At 43.0% G+C, this 19,949-nt stretch overlaps 1 protein-coding gene across 7 annotated transcripts in view; it reads left to right on the top strand.

Annotated features, from left to right (window-relative positions):
• ABCG2 (ATP binding cassette subfamily G member 2 (JR blood group)) overlaps positions 1-19,949 on the top strand; it is a 241,032-nt gene that overhangs the window by 194,440 nt on the left and 26,643 nt on the right. For 6 of the 7 annotated variants that reach the window (XM_073590863.1, XM_073590845.1, XM_073590880.1 and 3 more), the window contains one exon: positions 13,751-13,962. In XM_073590863.1, coding sequence (XP_073446964.1) covers positions 13,751-13,962 — 212 coding nt within the window. Of the gene's footprint in view, positions 1-10,568; positions 10,734-13,750; positions 13,963-19,949 lie in introns of those variants that run through there. The other variant, XM_073590888.1, reaches the window with a different exon arrangement.

The raw sequence follows: 19,949 nt of genomic DNA, 5'->3' as shown, positions 1-19,949 counted from the left end.
TATGCGATTTTCATAGGTATGGTCCTGTGACAATGAGCTTCTCATCCTGCTTCTCTCAGTTTTTTACTGAACATTGAGAGCATTAGGAGGAGCTCGCAGGTACATGGCTAAGTGTGCAAGTCGCATATGTACTTGGGCGGGGGGGGGGGGCGCCGAACCGAATTCTTGCCCCGGGTGCCAGAAAGCCTAGATACGCCTCTGCCCCCCAGGCCGTTCCCCCCCAGGCGCACACGTCGGGCCGGCAGCTTTCTCTGAGCTGTGCATACCACATAACTGTCTTACCTTGACAGCTGCGCAGCTCCGACTCTCTCCCTCCGCCCTCCCTGGACTTCTGGTCATGTGACATGGCTGTAGCTAGAATGTAGGGGCTCCTTGCAGATCTGGTGGAGGGGGGCAGCAAATGAAGAAAGTGGGGCTGCCAATGGTGGAGGGGGGCTGAAAATGATGGAGGGGTGCTGGAAATGATGGAGGGGTGCTGGAAATGATGGAGGGGGTGTTGGAAATGATGAAAGCGGGGCTACCAATGATGGAGGGGGGCTGCAAATGATGGAGGGGGTGCTGCAATTTGCCAATGATGAAGGAATGGGGCCTGCAAATGTTGGTAGGGGCTGCAAATGATGGAGGGGGGCTGCATATGGTGGAGGGGGCTGTCAATGGTGGAGGGGGGCTGCAAATGAAGAAAGGGGGGCTGCCAATGGTGGAGGGGGTGCTGGAAATGATGGAGGGGCTGCCAATGATGGAGCGGGGCTGCAAATGATGGAGGGGTGCTGCAAATGATGGAGGGGGTGCTGCAAATGATGGAGGGGGTGCTGCAAATGATGGAGGGGGTGCTGCAAATGATGGAGGGGGGCTGCCAATGATGGAGGGGGGCTGCCAATGATGGAGGGGGTGCTGCAGTGCAATTGATGAAGGGGGTCCTGCAAATGAAGAAAGCGGGGTTGCCAATGATGAAGGGGGCTACAAATGCTGGAGAGGGTGCTGGAAATGATAAAGGGGGGCTGCAAATTATGGAGCGAGGCTGCAAATGATGTAGGGGGTGTTGGAAATGATGGAGGGGGCTGCAAATGATGAAAGCGGGGCTACCAATGATGGAGGGGGGCTACAAATGATAAAGGGGGCTGCAAATGATGGAGGGGGTGCTGCAATTTGCCAATGATGAAGGAATGGGACCTGCAGATGTTGGTAGGGGCTGCAAATGAGGGAGGGGGGCTGCATATGGTGGAGGGGGCTGCAAATGAAGAAAGGGGGGCTGTCTATGGTGGAGGGGGTGCTGTAAATGATGGAGGGGGTGCTGGAAATGATGGAGGGTGTGCTGGAAATGATGGAGGGGGTGCTTGAAATGATGGAGGGGGTGCTGGAAATGATGGAGGTGGGCTTGCAAATGATGGAGGGGGCTGCCAATGATGGAGGTGGGCTGCCAATGATGGAGGGGGTGCTGCAGTGCAATTGATGAAGGGGGTACTGCAAATGAAGAAAGCGGGGTTGCCAATGATGAAGGGGGCTACAAATGCTGGAGGGGGTGCTGGAAATGATAAAGGGGGGCTGCAAATTATGGAGCGAGGCTGCAAATGATGTAGGGGGTGTTGGAAATGATGGAGGGGGCTGCAAATGATGAAAGCGGGGCTACCAATGATGGAGGGGGGCTACAAATGCTGGTGGGGGTGCTGGAAATGATAAAGGGGGCTGCAAATGATGGAGGGGTTGCTGCAATTTGCCAATGATGAAGGAATGGGGCCTGCAAATGTTGGTAGGGGCTGCAAATGATGGAGGGGGGCTGTCAATGGTGGAGGGGGGCTGCATATGGTGGAGGGGGGCCGTCAATGGTGGATGGGGGCTGCAAATGAAGAAAGAGGGGGCTGCCAATGGTGGAGGGGGGCTGTAAATGATGGAGGGGGTGCTGGAAATGATGGAGGGGGCTGCCAATGATGGAGGGGTGCTGGAAATGATGGAGGGGGTGCTGGAAATGATGGAGGGGGCTGCCAATGATGGAGGGGGGCTGCCAATGATGGAGGGGGGCTGCCAATGATGGAGGGGGGCTGCCAATGATGGAGGGGGGCTGCCAATGATGGAGGGGGGCTGCCAATGAAGAAAGGGGGGCTGCCTGTGGTGGAGGGGGGCTGTAAATGATAGAGGGGGTGCTGGAAATGATGGAGGGTGTGCTGGAAATGATGGAGGTTGTGCTGGAAATGATGGAGGGTGTGCTGGAAATGATGCAGGGGGCTGCAAATGATGGAGGGGACTGCCAATGATGGAGGGGGTACTGCAAATGAAGAGAGCGGGGCTGCCAATGATGAAGGGGGCTACAAATGCTGGCGGGGTGCTGGAAATGATAAAGGGGGGCTGCAAATGATGGAGGGGGTGCTGGAAATGATAAAGTGGGGCTGCAAATGATGGAGGGGGGATGCAGTGCAAATGATGGAGTGGGGCCTGCAAATGAGGGAGGGGGCTGCAAATGATGGAGGGGGCTGCCAATGATGGAGGAGGGGCTGCCAATGATGGAGGAGGGGCTGCAAATGATGGAGGAGGGGCTGCAGTACAAATGATGGAGGGGGTACTGCAAATGATGAAAGCGGGGCTGACAATGATGAAGGGGGCTACAAATGCTGGAGGGGGTGCTGGAAATGATGGAGCGAGGCTGCAAATGATGGAGGGGGTGCTGGAAATGATAAAGTGGGGCTGCAAATGATGGAGGGGGCTGCCAATGAATGATGGAGGGGGGGATGCAGTGCAAATGATGGAGTGGGGCCTGCAAATGATGTAGGGGGTGCTGGAAATGATAGAGGGGGCTGCAAATGATGTAGGGGGTGCTGGAGATGATGGAGGGGGCTGCAAATGATGGAGAGGGCTGCCATTGATGGAGGGGAGGCTGCAAATGATGAAGTGGGGCTGAAAATGATGAAGTGGGGCTGCAAATGATGGAGTGGGTGCTGAAGTACAAATCATGGAGGGGGTACTGCAAATGATGAAAGCGCGGCTGAAAATGATGAAGGGGGGCTACAAATGCTGGAGGGGGTGCTGGAAATGATAAAGGGGGGCTGCAAATGATGGAGGGGATGCTGCATATGGTGGAGGGGGGCTGCAAATGAAGAAAGGGGGGCTGCCAATGGTGGAGGGGAGCTGTAAATGATGTAGGGGGTGCTGGAAATGATGGAGGGTGTGCTGGAAATGATGGAGGGTGTGCTGGAAATGATGGAGGGGGCTGCAAATGATGGAGGGGGCTGCAAATGATGGAGTGGGGCTGCAAATGATGGAGGGGGCTGCCAATGATGGAGGGGGTGCTGCAAATGAAGAAAGCGGGGCTGCCAATGATGAAGGGGGCTACAAATACTGGAGGGGTGCTGGAAATTATAAAGGGGGGCTGGAAATGATGGAGGGGGTGCTGGACATGATAAAGTGGGGCTGCCAATGATGGAGGGGGGATGCAGTGCAAATGATGGAGTGGGGCCTGCAAATGATGGAGGGGGCTGCAGATGATGTAGAGGGGGCTGCAAATGATGGAGGGGGCTGCCAGTGATGGAGGGGAGGCTGCAAATGATGAAGTGGGGCTGCAAATGATGGAGGGGGCTGCCAATGATGGAGTGGGTGCTGCAGTACAAATGATGGAGGGGGTACTGCAAATGATGAAAGCGGGGCTGACTATGATGAAGGGGGCTACAAATGCTGGAGGGGGTTCTGGAAATGATAAAGTGGGGCTGCAAATGATGGAGGGGGCTGCCAATGAATGATGGAGGGGGGATGCAGTGCAAATGATGGAGTGGGGCCTGCAAATTATGGAGGGGGCTGCAAATGATGTAGGGGGTGCTGGAAATGATAGAGGGGGCTGCAAATGATGGAGGGGGTGCTGGAGATGATGGAGGGGGCTGCAAATGATGGAGGGGGTTGCCAATGATGGAGGGGAGGCTGCAAATGATGAAGTGGGGCTGCAAATGATGGAGTGGGTGCTGAAGTACAAATCATGGAGGGGGGTACTGCAAATGATGAAAGCGCGGCTGAGAATGATGAAGGGGGCTACAAATGCTGGAGGGGGTTCTGCAAATGATAAAGGGGGCTGCAAATGATGGAGGGGGTTCTGCAATTTGCCAATGATGATGGAATGGGGCCTGCAAATGATGGAGGGGGGCTGCACATGAACGAAAAGGGACTGCTGCACATGATGAAGTGGGGGGAGAAGGGGGACAGCGAATGATGAAGTGAGGGACGGTGGACAGCAATTGAATTGAAGGTGGGGGATGGGGAGAACAAATAAGGACCTGGGGGAGAGCAAATAATGAATTTTCAGGGTGATGGGAGTAAATGATGTATTGAATGTGGGGTAGAGCAGTTGATAATGAATAGAGGGTGGGAGCGAAAGACATGACAATGAATTGGGGCAGAAGGGGCATGTAAATATAATGAATTGGGGGAGCGGGAGGCACATATTGGGGGACGTTGAGGATGCAGTGACTGGTAATGAATTGGAGGAAGAGTACAGGGGCTAAATAATGTATATATTTATTAGGTGGGGAAATTGCTATTTATTGTTGGTGGGGGTGCAGTGGTGAATTATAATTTATATTTGGAATGGTGGGTTGCATAATAACTGATTATATATTAATGGTGGGTGCATGTCTGTATTTAGATGTGTAGTGTAGAAGAATGGAAAAGTGAGTAATGTGCTCTGGAGGCGGTGCTCTAGGTAACTGTGTGTTATTTTATGCAGAGATGAGTCCTGGCTGAGAGAAATTATGGCGGTCTGCGCTGCATAAAAAAGAAAAGCAAAGATGAGGGACTTCAGCTGGAGACATCACTGGTGAGTCAGTGTGCTACCTGTACACTGACACTATAACATGTTCACTGTCCACTATATACAGAGGTACTGTGTATAATGTCACTGGTGATCGCTGTATTACCTGTACACTATATACAGAGCTCTTGTGTATAATGTCACTGGTGATCACTGTATTATCTGTACACTATACACTATATACAGAACTCCTGTGTATAATGTCACTGGTGATCACTATTACCTGTACACTGACACTATATACAGAGCTCCTGTGTATAATGTCACTGGTGATCACTGTATTACCTGTACACTGACACTATATGCAGAGCTCCTGTGTATAATGTCTCCGGTGATCACTGTATTACTTGAACACTGACACTATATACAGAGCTCCTGTGTATAATGTCACGGGTGATCTCTGTATTACCTGTACACTGACACTATATACAGAGCTCCTGTGTATGTCACCGGTGATCACTGTATTACCTGTACACTGACACTATATACAAAGGTACTGTGTATAATGTCAGTGGTGATCTCTGTATTACCTGTACACTATATACAAAGCTCCTGTGTATAATGGCATTAGTGCTGTGTTTTTTTTTATTAATGATCTGTATTGTAGTATTCGGCCACTATATGGTGCTAGTATATGATCTGGTTGTGGTGTGGCGTTATTTCTCCATGTATGTGGTATTATTTGGTCACTATGTGATGGTAATATGTGGTCTGGTCATGGTATGGAGGTATTTGTTCCTTATATATGGTATTATTCGGTTGCTATGTGGTGGTAATATATGGTCTGGTCATGGAGTGATGGTTTTTGTCCCTTGTATGTGGTATTAATGGTCATTCTAAAAAATATATGCGACTCATTCCCTTAAAGAAAAATAAATAAAGCCACGCCCACCGGGTCACATGGCTATGACCTCATCACAGGTCCTACAAGCATTCATACATTCTTTTCTATGGCGTTCTAGACACACCTCTGGGTAGATTTGTAGCTAGCTGGTCCAACCCGTCCCTCCAGCTACCTGAAGACTTCCCTAAGACATTGACACTGAACCTCAGCAGTATCACTGCTGATCAACACATACACAAGTCTTCATCTCAAGGCCACCCACCTTGAGATACAGTACATTACGATCATTCAGCATCCTACTCCTATCAGGACACTGGAAATGCTTATACGCCTGTCCTGGAACACCCACACAGCGCCCCCTAGCGGACACAGTGGTCACTACACCACATAAAATATATACAGTACAGACCAAAAGTTTGGACATACCTTCTCATTCAAAGAGTTTTCTTTGTTTTTAATGACTATGAAAATTGTAGATTCACTCTGAAGGCAGCAAAAGTATGAATTAACACATGTGGAATTATATAATTAACAAAAAAGTGTGAAACAACTGAAAATATGTCATATTCTAGGTTCTTCAAAGTAGCCACCTTTTGTTTTGATTACTGCTTTGCACACTCTTGGCATTCTCTTGATGAGCTTCAAGAGGTAGTCACCGGAAATGGTTTTCACTTCACATGTGTGCCTTGTCAGGTTTAACAAGTGGGATTTCTTGCCTTATAAATGGGGTTGGGACCATCAGTTGTGTGGTGCAGAAGTCTGGTGGATATACAGCTGATAGTCCTACTGAATAGACTGTTAGCATTTGTATTATGGCAAGAAAAAAAGCAGCTAAGTAACGAAAAATGAGTGGCCATCATTACTTTAAGAAATGAAGGTCAGTCAGTCCGAAAAATTGGGGAAACTTTGAAAGTGTCCCTTCATGACATGCGCCGTTCATGTACTGCACATGTCGCGTTCTTCCCTTTGATGTGGGCTCCGGCGATGAGCCCACATCTTTCCCAGCAAGTCAGCTGTTTTGAACAGCTGACATGTGCCGCTAAGGCTGGAGTCACCTGCGCAAAATACGGTCAGTATTTTACATGCGTAATACGGATGAATGACCCTTAAACAGTGCTCCGTTTGTCATCCGTAAGCAAGGTGTGGTCGCGTATTTTGCGCATGTCAGCATCCGTATGGTGAGATTTTCTTGCAGGCTTGCAAAATGGACATATAATGGAGCCCTATGACAGTTTTAATAAAGAAATGAAAGAATAGATATAGACACATAGAATGCATATATATATATATATATATATATATATGTGTGTATTCTATGTGTCTATATCTATTCTTTCATTTCTTTATTAAAACTGTCAGTGTGAGTCTACTGTATAGCGCACTGAATTGCCGGCTTTGCTAAAAGACACCTGGTGTGTATTTCTCGCAAGTCACACGTGTGGTCCGTGTGTAATCCGTATTTTTTGCACACCCACAGACTTGCATTGGCGTACTACGGGCGTAGTACGCTGACAATCGCAGCATGCTGCGAGTGGCACGGAGTGTAGGATACTGAGGAGAAATATACGGCTGGTGCGAGTGACCCCATAGAAAATCATTTGTCCGTGTCTAAGGCTGGTTTCACATTTGCGTTTTTTAGCGCTGGAAAAAAACGCATACCTGCGCATGCGTTTTTTCCCCTATATTTAACATGGGTGCGCATACCTGCGCGCTGGTAAGCGCATGTATGTGATTTTCATGCGCTGCGTTTTTTTGGGGTGTGCGTTGGTATTTTCCAGACGCAGCATGTTGCATTTTTTGGCCCTGCAAAAAAGCGCATGCGCACATATGCGCACGTTTTGCGCTAAAAATGGCCATTATAGCCTATGGATGCGCATATGTGCGCACTGGCATGCTCATGTATGCGTTTTTTTACATATGCGTTTTTTTTTTTTAACCATGGAATTTAGGGGTTTGGGTTAGAGTTAGGGTTAGTTAAGGGGGTTTAGGGTTAGGGTTAGGGTCAGGGTCAGGGTCAGGGTTAGGGTTAAGTATGGTTTGGTTAAGGGTTAGGGTCAGGGTTAGGGTCAGGATTAGGGTTAAGTATGGTTTTGTTAAGGGTTAGGGTCAGGGTTAGGGTTAGGGTTAGGGTCAGGGTTAGGGTTAGGGTCAGGGTTAGGGTTAAGTATGGTTTTGTTAAGGATTAGGGTCAGGGTTAGGGTCAGGATTAGGGTTAAGTATGGTTTTGTTAAGGGTTAGGGTTAGGGTTAGGGTCAGGGTTAGGGTCAGGATTAGGGTTAAGTATGGTTTGGTTAAGGGTTAGGGTCAGGGTTAGGGTTAGGGTTAGGGTCAGGGTTAAGTATGGTTTTGTTAAGGGTTAGGGTCAGGGTTAGGGTTAGGGTTAGGGTCAGGGTTAGGGTTAGGGTCAGGGTTAGGGTTAGGGTTAGTTAGGGTTTAGGGTTTGGGTTAGGGTTAAGTATGATTTGGTTAGGGTTAGGGTCAGGGTTAGGGTTAGGGTCAGGGTTAGGGTTAGTAAAGTCATGGTTTGGGTAGTGTGAGGGGCCACCTAAAAATGTTGGAAAAAAACGCAAACGCGGTAAAAACGCACTAAAAACGCATACAAACGCATAAAAACGCTGCGTTTTTTTCATGCATGCTCATAAAAATGCTTGAAAAAAACGCAGCAGTTGTATGCTTATGTATGCGTTTTTTCAATGCGTTTTTTTGCGGGAAAAACGCGCTGCAAAAAAAAGCAAGTGTGAAACTAGCCTAATGCGTGCTTTTTGCGCCTCTCACTCTCCCGTATTCCTCGCCAGTGTGACCCCGGCCTAACAGCCGCCGTTGGAATCAAGTGAGTATTTCTGCTACACACAGTCGATCATCAGCAATCAGACAACTGCAGCTTCTAGTCTCCCATGGAGACTATTGAACCACGCAAAAAGTGAAAAAAAAGTTTTTAAAAATATATAAAAAGTTTAAAAAATGAAAAACTTTAAATCACCCCCCTATTGCTCCATTCAAAATAAAACAATTAAAAAGAAAATACACATACCGTAAATACTCATGTATAAGCCGACCCGAGTATAACCCCCCCCCCAATTTTGCCACAAAAAAAATGGGAAAACTTATTGACTCGAGTATAAGCCGAGGGTGGGAAATGCAACATGCTCCATATTAATATATGCCCCATATAATGCTGCACAAAGGTTAATGTTGGCCAATAACATGCTCCATATTAATATATGCCCCATATAATAATGCTGCACAAAGGTAATTGGTGGCCCATAACATGCTCCATATTAATATATATGCCCCATATAATGCTGCACAAAGGTTATTGGTGGCCCATAACATGCTCCATATAATAATGCTGCTGCTGCGATTTAAAAAAAAAAATGACTCACCTCTCCCTCTCCTTATGGCATGGCTGGCTCACCCTCCCCCCAGTGTTACCCTCCTGGCATCTGCATGTCCGGCTCTGCTACATCTCAGTCCCAGCGTCTGTATCTCCCTTCCTGTCTTCCTCCTGTGCGGTCACATGGTACCATTCATGGAGTCAGCGTTCCTATATGCCTCCACATGACTTATATTATTTTCATTATAGATCTAGTGATCTCCAACCAAGATTATTGGTCCACCTGACCTAATAACCTTACTTTATCCTGGTATGTCCTGCCTTTCCTCCACTAAATACTCTCTGGCCTCACTTCTATGGTCCTCATTTTTTCTACACCTTAGATTATTTTCTAATACCTGAGACTATTTCTCTATCCTTGAGCTAATGTGACTGGTTCTAGCTACTATGTTCATTAATCATTAGCATTGATCTTAATTACTAGTGTAATACATTTTTGACCATGTCTCTGCTTATTGTATATACTTTGTTTTGTTTCCTAATTTCTGTATCTAGTTTGTAATAACTTATGAAGGTCTGATGTAAGACCGAAACGTTTTACTTACTACTAGTGTGGACAACATTAAGGGTGTGTGCAGACGCTGCGGAATCCGCTGCGGATTAATCCGCACTGATTTTGCAAAAACCGCAGATAAACCGCAGGTCAAAAGACCTGCGGATTATCTGCGGATTATCCTGCGGTTTGGTCCTGCGGATTCACCATCTCCACAATGGTGGATATAGGAACCCGCTGCGGATTCCGCAGAAAGAATTGACATGTCAATTCTTTCTGCGGTTTCAAAACCGTAGCAAATCCGCGCGGATTTTTCCGCAACGTCTACACAGCGTTTTTTTTTTACCATTCATTTGAATGGTACTGTACACCGCAGCTAAAACTGCTGCGGGTCCGCAGCGGCCAAAACCGGAATCCGCAGCGGAATGCGCAGCGTGTGCACACAGCCTTAATTATCTGATCACTTCAGTTGAGTGCCGAGTCTCTTAATATATGCGATTTTTTTTTTTTTTTTTTTTTTTTTTTTTTCTCAGTCTGATTTCAGCTGAGGCAAAAAAAATCGCAGATGAGATGTCACCTACTGAATAACATTAGTCCGAGTGCAATCCGATTTTTTTTTATCAGATTGCACTCGTCCGTATTTCTCGCAAATGAGTATGAGCCCTTAGGCCACGATCACACGTTCAGTATTCGGTCAGTATTTTACCTCAGTATCTGTAAGCCAAAACCAGGAGATGGTGATAAATCCAGAAGTGGTGACGGGTTTCTATTATACGTCTCCTCTGATTGTTCCTTTCCTGGTTTTGGCTTACAGATACTGAGGTAAAAAACTCCCCAAATACTCAATGTGTGCATGTGGCCTTAGTATTCTCGACATCACAATCTTCTGCTTCTCCTCTTCTCTTTACCTCCAGGACAACCCCTTTCTGTTACTTTTCATTGCTGCACCTCTGATCATGGTGCAGAAGGGATCAGGTTGTAGCCTCCTCCCAGCTTGTGGAAGAATTAGCCATAGAGTAGGATGTGTGTAGCTAATGGGGTTGTGTCTCTCCTGACATCATTGGAAATCTCCACCCCACACTTGTCTATGCCCCATTATCTGCACTGTGTCTTCACAAAGCCAGATCAGCAGAGCTGGGATCATTAAGGCACTTATGTCTGCGAATATACATCACTGACATAAAGGAGCAGCCTCATTAATAAGCCTGCACTGTGCCAGGTAAGTGATTTGCTGCCTTATGCAATGTACTATATATAATGGTGACTGTCACTTGTCATGTCACCTTCCCTGCCTCATGTCTCTGCTCTGCGAGCTGACATTTCGCTTGCATTGACTTTTTTGTGATTGATATTGGACAAGATAAATGCACTTAAGGGGTTTTCTTACCAGTTTTAGATTTTGGCAGTAGATTGTATCATAATTCATCTATAAAGTGACATAATCCCAAGTAGATTCAATTGTAACAGAAACGAAACCTCCTATTTATGATGGCTGTTACATAACAGATCCCCATAATCGCAGAGTTTTGGCAACTGTTCGTCCCATTGTTTTTGAATCAAGTATCCAGTGACTTTTTCTCCACTAACTCTGAAACATTGGTAGTCAACCTGTTGTGTAATGACGAGCTGAGACTAGTGGTTCTACAAAGGGATCCAGAGAACTTCACTCCCCAGGTTGTGTCAATTTGCTGAAGTCGGGTTATAACGTAATAAAATAAACCTGATATATGAAATCTCTGGCTGATAGAAAAAATATCAATTAACCATTAAAAATATTTGTAGTGAAAATGAAATTACCTTTGACCTAACCGTGAACTGAGAAAGATAAGAGTAGAACACTGTATTCCAGTTGTAAATGGCAGGATCAGAGTCCTAGCGACATGAAATGCCGGTCGAGTGGCCCGATTCGTAATCTGCATTTTCATTTTACTGTATCTTGTAGTTTTCGTTGATGTTTTTACGCCACACTCTTTAAAATTGCGCATTTGGTTAAGGAATTTTGCTTAGAATAAAAAATGCTCTTTATTTATCATGTCCCCTTTTTTTGTGACTTTTTAGCACAAAGTCACCTATTCTACTAAAATGTTACAAAATTTACCTTAAAATTTTAGGCACTCCAGATTGAGGACTGGAGATCACACACAGCGAGATACGGCCGAGTCTCTCAGGTTAAAACCAAGCTCTGGCGCCGGCACTCCGGAGCGGAGCGTGCAGCTGCACAGAAATACATGGAGCTGCGCTCCGGAGTGCCGGTGCCAGAGCTTGGTTTTAACCTGCGAGACCCGGCCGTATCTCGCTGTAGTGTGACTCCGGCCTTACGTCTTAAGTCTTAATTTAATAGGTTTCCGATGTAGGAATAGCAGTGCAGTGTCTAAACCAACTATTAACCTCTTACTATGCCTTGACATTATAGGCGAAGAACAAATACCTTTTCAATAACCCGTATTGAGTGTGGCTATGAGACAACTGTACTGTAACAGAGCAGAACCCCTCATGGTCATGATTGCTGACTCTGGTGTCATTATCGCTGGGGGTAACATCATGATTGAGACAGCCTGGCATCCGATAACGTCTCCATGGCTGTCTCTTACAAAAGATTTTTAGGATATATCCGTGCTAGGATAAATCAGCATGGTGGCTCAGTGGTTAGCAGTGTTGCATTGTAGCACTGGATTCCTGGATTTGAATCCCACCAAGGACAACATCTGCAAGGAGTTTGTATGTTTGCGTGGGTTTCCTCTGGGTATTCCACTTTCCTCCCACATTCCAAAGACATACTGATAGGGAATCTAGATTGTGAGCCCCATCGGGGACAGTGCCAATAATGTCTGTAAAGCGCTGTGGAATATATAAGCTGGAATTCCACAGAATTTTATTTTTCAGGCGCCGATGAATAAATTACATTGTTTATTACATATACATTATATTACATTGCATATGACAATTAAATCATAATAAAAGTATAAATTATTGATAAACAAAAGTAGTAAATACAAGGAAACAAAGTAAATAAAGTATGTTCAAAATAATGTAGCGCATAAATTACAAAGTCAATTTTTGAATAAAAGACTGAAACCCAAACATACAATATCACAACCCACATATTCTGGTGCCTTTTAACCGCCACCACAAGTACTATAGATACATATAAATATAAACCTTTATTTTAGACCATGTTGGCTATATAAAACAAAAAGCATGGTGGGGTGGTGTGTTTTTTACTTGTTCCCTCTAAGTTAAATGAATAAAAATATTTAGAAAAATGCTGTCCATGTATGGTATGTAACAAGATTTCGTATCACCTGGTTGTTGGAAAAAAAAATTAAAAAAGGTGTTTAATCTGTCATCGTGACATGAAAAATATAGAAAAAGTTGAATGTTGGTAATGTTCACTGTTTTACAGAGTGAGAGAAAACGCACATAGGAAGTGGTAAATTATTAACCGTTGTTCACTTTTGTATATATACTAGCTACAGACTGATCACCTTTCCGCCATTTCTTATTTCTAGAATTGTAAAGTATTGATGGCTCCAAAAGTGGAATTTTATGGTTGGGTTTTGGTCATTATTTGGAAGTATTGCCTATATCACCCAGAAGATGCTGACTTTTAGAGGAGGATGTGTAGAGCATTTCTGCTGAATCATGGTGTCATTGCTGGAGGCAGATCCTTTGGCATTTTCACTTCTCCTAAAACTTGATGGCTACCACTATAATTAACACAGTTGCATGACAACCTTCAGCTTTCCCCAGCACTTTCTGAAGAATAAAGTAAGCTCCACAAATGTTACCGCCGAGGTTACATGACAGGTCCGGGCTGCCAGGATGGAATTAGAAGATCTGATGATTAAGAGCATGGCCATTAGACTATCACTTCCCATGGAACCATTTTCTGTCTCTTTGCCACATTTCTTTCTTGTCTTGTGCAAGTTAAAATATGGCAGTATGGATGCATCAATATTTCTTTAATTTAGTTATCATTGGATTTGTATGCTATGTAGGCTATGCAGTAAATTCACAGCGGTAATATTTCCGTATGGCATTCTTATTTGGACAGTATTGTTCTAACTTACAAATTCTTCAGCAAAATAAAACCAACAAGTAGAAAATCTTTTTTTACGTTAGCTACTACATTGTTATTAAAATTACTGCTTGTTGACGCAACTAAAAAAAATAATTGAAATCCTTTTTTTTTACTATTTGTAATATTTTATGTATTGTACCTTTCCTATTCTGCAGGAAGAAGATCACATTGCCATGGCAGATAAGAATTCTCATACTGTGGTTCACATGATGGAACCAGTTCTCAATGGCCTCCGTGCAGATAACCCAAAGAAATCATTACAAGGTGCTACCCTCAGCTTCCATAATGTCAACTACAAAGTGAAGATAAAGACTGGATTGATATGTTGTAGAAAGGTTGTTGGCAGACAGATTCTGACTGATGTCAAGTAAGTCATTGTTGTTTGTATTTGCTTTTGAGGACTAAGACATCTTATTATTGATACCTATTTTTTAACTCTGTAATTTATGGCTATTCTGCCTCATCTCGTCACCTAAATGTTGTAGATTTTCGAAACATCATTATAGTAAGTTTGTAAAAATTGGCAACTTCTATGATAATGCAAATTATAGAAGAGGCCCGCAAGACATCCCACTGCATAAGTATACAGCGGAATACACTGCTCATGGGGTCCCATTGTGAAAAAACGTGAACACGGTACCTAGAATGCCTATTTTTCTTAATTGGGATTTCATTGCATAGATTCCATTGTACTATTCCAAAACTTTTCTCAACTTAGCTGTCTCATCTTTTGGAATGGGTAAAATTGCAACGCGCTTGTAAAATCAAGCAACCTTGCAATTTTCTTCCTAATAAAAATTCTCACTGGTCTCAAGAATACAGAGATCTATAATTCCATAGTTTACAACTCATTGCCATGGGTTACCAGCCCCCTGATCACCTCAGAAGTGGCTCTCAGCATTTTCCAGCAACCCCACAGAGAATGAATGGAACAGCAATCGGGAGATTGAACTGCCATGGCATAAAAGTTCCCCATTCTGTTGATTGTTGTGGGTCCCAGCGGTGGGATGCCCAGTGAGCCGCAGGTTCTCATTCTCTGGTGGATGAGTGTTCATTTGTTTTCACTAGACAAACCCATTTACTGTTTCTACCTTGCTAGACAAGGGGCTGTGACTTAGATTGAGAAGTTGCAACTAGAGATGAGCAGATTGCTTCTTGCAATCCCGGTCCACGGTCCAGGTCAGTGCTCTCTAGCTGTGGACAGGAGCTGCACTCACTTTCTGAGCTTTCAGGTTCCTCAGCGGCATGTTTGATTTGCCGACCTGGCACAACATCATCTTTGTGGTGTACAGGTTGTCTTGCCAGCCCAGCTAATCATAAGCTGAGTCTGGGATCCTGGAGGGAAAGGCATTTGGCGCAGCTCTTGCGCATGGCCAGAAAACACTCATCTTGACCGTGGACCAGTGATCCACTCATCTCTAGTTGTGACTTATAATACAACACCATGTAACAAGATTTTGCACCAAGATGTACCAAACCGCACAAGCCACTGTGAGAAATTTGGCACATTTTTTAGGCAATCTAGTCTAAGTTGGCGCTGTCTAAAGAAAAAAAAAATTGACAGGATTAGTAGTACCTACTAATTAAATAGTGAACGTTTCTTGGTGTGTTCTTATGAACCTGTTGATATGTTTGTTTTTGTTATAAAACATTATATAGACACAATAGGGCAGCACGGTGGCTCAGTGGATAGCGCTGGAGTCCTGGGTTCGAATCCCACCAAGAACAACATCTGCGAGGAGTTTGTATGTTCTCCCCATGTTTGTGTGGGTTTCCTCCCATATTCCAAAGACCTACTGATAGGAATTTTAGATTGTGATCCCCATCGGGGACAGCGATGATAATGTGTGCAAACTGTAAAGCGCTGCGGAATATGTTAGCGCTATATAAAGATTATTATTATTTTGTTGTGTATTATAAAACAATAAACATTTTGAATAAGTAAATAGTCTGTGTCAGAAACATTCACTATCTATGCACAATGAAAATTCCTTTAACCTACAAAGTCTAACAATATAAAAAGCATTTCAAACAATAGCGACCTTAACCCCTTCACAACATATGACATACATGTATGTCATATGTTGTGTCCCCTACTTTGATGCAGGTTCACACGTAAAGCCTGCAAATTTCTAGACACATGATGGCTGATTTAGTGGTAGATATAATAACACATGACAGCAAAGGGGCACATCATTCCACTCACCCATCGGTGCGTCCATGAAGTGATCGTGAGACACCGATGGGTTGTCATGACAGCCGGAGGTCCATTCTTGTCATGATGATCCTCCTGTGAAAGCAAGCGATTAACTGGCATTCATAGATCGTGATTTTAGCTATACATAGCAGAGCTGATGGACTGCTATGTATGCCACAAACAATCATACCATCTCAGCTTCAAGTCCCCTAAAGGGACTATTAAATGCAGTAAAAAAAAGAGTTTCTAAAATATGAAAAAAGCACAAGTTCAAATCATCCCCCTTCTGCCCCATTAAAAAAGAACAACTAAAACAATAAAAAATACAGATTGATATTGCTGCTTTAGCAAAAGTCCAATCTATCTAGCTATAAAATAATCTGATTGGTAAATGGCTTAACTAATTAAAAAAAATAAAAAAACAGAATTTTTGGCCACTACAATATTACGATAAAATGCAGGCAATCAAAACATGGTATCTACCTCCAAAATGGTAACAGTAAAAACATCAGCTCAGGGCTTAAAAAATAAGCCATCACACAGCCCTATAGGTGTCGGAAAATGGCAATAAAATGTGTTTTGTTTTGTTTTTTGTTTTTTTTTTAAATTTTTTTTACAAATTTCAACTCACTTGGAATTTTTTTCCCGCTTTCCAGTGCATAACATGATAAAATGAATTATATCGTTCAATAGTACAACTCGCCACGCGAATAACAAACCCTCATATGGTTATGTCGATGGAAAAATAAAAAAGTTACTGCTCTTGGAAGAAGGGGAGGGAAAAAAACGCAAAAATGTAAAATTACCTAGGGGTGAAAGGGTTAAAAAAAGAGTAGCAAATACGGAAAGCATAGTCACATGGTCTGAATTCTTTTGATGGACACATTTCCCCAAATATAGTACATGGAAAATATATGAAATGATGCAACTGTGATTTTGTGTCTACAGCTCCTATGTGTTTCCATGGTTACAGATTAGCAAACAACCCCTGTCCTCAGATGAATCTCACCTGTTCGAATCCCACACAGAATATCTGCATTGCATCCAATTTTTCTGGATACATTGCCATTATTAACCTAGGAAACTGTATTTGATCATGTGCATTTTAAAATGCTGATGCATAAAATGGATGGCATAGGGATGACAATGTGGATGAAAATCCTCCTTGTTTTCTGGATAAAATTTGGCGATTTTCTTTTTTTTTTTTTTTCATATGCTCATTGGACCCCTGATGAAGTGTATAAAGGCTTTGTCTCGAATCTGTAACTATGGAGGCAGACGGGTCTTCATAAGAGCTCATCACAAATCAGTAGGAGAAACATTGGATGCAAAAATTTCTATAGCTATTACTGTATATTATAAGGCCACATTCACACTTCCTAGTTTTGGTGCCTTTTTTTTTTTTTCCAACCTAAATAGACAAAACTGGAGCTAAAATATCATAAGCCTTTTGTATATACGATATTTACTTTTAGGATCAATTCTTGGTTTTGGGATAAAAACTTCTTATTCAACCAACAAGACAATATTTTTATTACGCCAGCCTTGAGAAAACCCCATAGTATTTTACTCTGTAGATAATGAGCAGGGTACAAAGGGTGGGGTGACTGCAGAAAAAAATGTTTTAGACACTTTAGACACAGTCTCTTTAATCGTTGATAAATACTTTTATGCTATTAATTTATTTCCTAGCTATTTTTTCTATTAATTGTTAATTCTGTTACCTATTGTTTATTGTTACTGTTTTATGATATTGTCTACTCTTATAGTAATGATGTTACTCATTACACGATTGTATTATTCATGAATAATTTTAATCAGCCCGTGTCCATTAGATGGGTTCATATGCGCCCTCTGTCTACTGTTTGAGGGGTACCAAATGCCTCGGTTCATAGATCAATATGCTCTCCATGCCGCACACTTTTTGATATGTATAATTTTCCCAAAGAGAAGAGCCCAGTGCTTGTTTCTCTAACTTTCATGTATATATTTCATTTTACTATAAGCGTTCTAAATGGCCATGATCCCAAAATTGCTGTGCCATACAGATTTCTGCACCGTCACGTTGTGTATGTGACTCGGCATTTTTAGTGTGTGACTTCCTTTTTTTAGGTTGTATTTTTGTCATGACTCATTCATTCATTCAGTAGCATGATTATGTCTTAATATATGAATCAGATCCTAAATATATCAAATCCATAGCTTAGCTTCTTCTATACTTAATGTGCTTATTTCATCAGGACAGTGCCTGTCTTCATGCCCTTTACTATCCGTATCCCCTCGGTGACTCCATAAGACCTCAAAAATGTAATAAATGGTGGGCCATTCATGTACTCCTTCTTGATAGCTGATTGCTGCCTCATTTTTAGAAAGAGCAGCCCTTTTTCAACTGGATTGGTCCTTTCTGTATAACCAGGACTGTATAGCAAGTGCAATTATAATGGGCCACTGTGACTTTAAATTTTTGTGCTCTTTTAAAAAAAAAAAATCTTGACAAAGACATATTAAAGTCCCACTTCATACAAATATGATTACTTTTATACATTTTTGGTACTTCATAACTAAGTTGTCTCCCAATTTCCTAAATTGTTTTAGATCATAATGGCTGATAGACCATCACTAGGCTTTATCGTTGTGTAGGGTGTCTTATAGGTGAGTGATGTCTACCAGGATGACATGGTGAATGGTTTCAGTAGTCAACAATTAGTGACTATTGCTTACTGGGTGAGAGGTATCTTATCAGTGTTGTAAACGACAATGCTATGTAGAAATAGTATAACTGGGAGGAGACATAACGCTATGGAATGCAATAAACTTATTCATTTATTACTTTTACTGAAGGATAAGGACTAGTGATGAGCGAACGTGCTCGGATATCGTGTTATCCGAGCATACTCGGGTGTTATTAGAGTATCTCGGGCATGCTTGAGTAATATGTTCGAATCCAAGCTGCTGCATGAGTCACGGCTGTTATACAGCCGCAACACATGTGGGGATTGCATGACAAACAGGCAATCCCCGCATGTGCTGCAGCTGTCAAACAACCACAAAACATGCAGCCGCGGGGACTTGAACATATTAGTCGAGCACGCTCGAGATACTCTGATAACACCCAATCCTGCTCGAATAACACGATATTCGAGCAAGTTTGCTTATCACTTATAACGACATTTTATACCACACAGTGTTTTCTACAAGGTTAATGTCTTCATAAATATCTTACGTGATGGTTAAACATCTCATAATTTCGGATTTGGGATCTTATGAAAGGTGCAGTGTCTGCAGGGGCGGTCACAGATAGATGAACAATATATGGGTCCTTTGTAGCCATATAGCTAACCGTCATTCACAATATCACCTGCTTTGGAGGTGGTAGTGGACCCTGTTACCTCTAGGACCCCTGCACAGCTGAAGAGGTTGCACCAATGGTGTAGGAAAAATAAATGTGTCTGTGGCTTGTTTGATGCTGAAGGAGCTTGTGATTTTTTTTTTTTTATCTGAGCTATAAACCTTTATTTAGTTATCTTTATTCCTTTTTCAGCCTTCTATTTTGTCTGGCTTTTTTTACAAAGTTAATTAGAAAATATACCTAAATCGTACAGTATGTTGGTAACCTTGTTGGTTGGTACATAGCAAGACTGTGTCCCTTCCAGGCAAAGAGTAGGAGTGTTTTACCAAGCACCATCCTAATTGTAATGGATTGGATTTTTAATGAATGTGTGTAATATATGCTCCTTACTATAAAGTTAGACAAGAAATAAAGCACACTATACTCTGTAGTATATGGACTTCGCTAGTGTTCAAGTTGTACCAAGGACTTTGTCCGCTGTCTCTAATATAATGTCCTCCCTCTATTATCTGAAACTGTATCTCTCCAAAACTGAACTTCTTGTGTTTCCTCCTTACACTAACCTTACTCTACCTGACATTGAAATTACCTTGAAGGGTTCAACCATAACTCCCAAGACGAAGCAGCACGCCCGCTGTCTTGAAGTTATATTTGACACTCATCTTTCCTTTATTCCCTATATTTGATAACTCACTCGTGTCACCTGCATCTTAAAAACTTCTCTAAAATCTGAACTTTTCCCACATTTCAAACTGTTAAAACTCTTGCTGTTGCTCATATGTGCTCTCGACTAGACTATTTAAACTCT

The sequence above is a fragment of the Dendrobates tinctorius genome, unplaced genomic scaffold, assembly GCF_039654945.1.
Source record: "Dendrobates tinctorius isolate UK_male_01 unplaced genomic scaffold, ASM3965494v1 ptg000011l, whole genome shotgun sequence".
In the NCBI taxonomy this organism is placed as follows: Eukaryota; Metazoa; Chordata; class Amphibia; order Anura; family Dendrobatidae; genus Dendrobates; species Dendrobates tinctorius.
The sequence above is the reverse complement of the archived record's forward strand: the minus strand, read 5'-3'. Positions and strand labels throughout refer to the sequence as shown.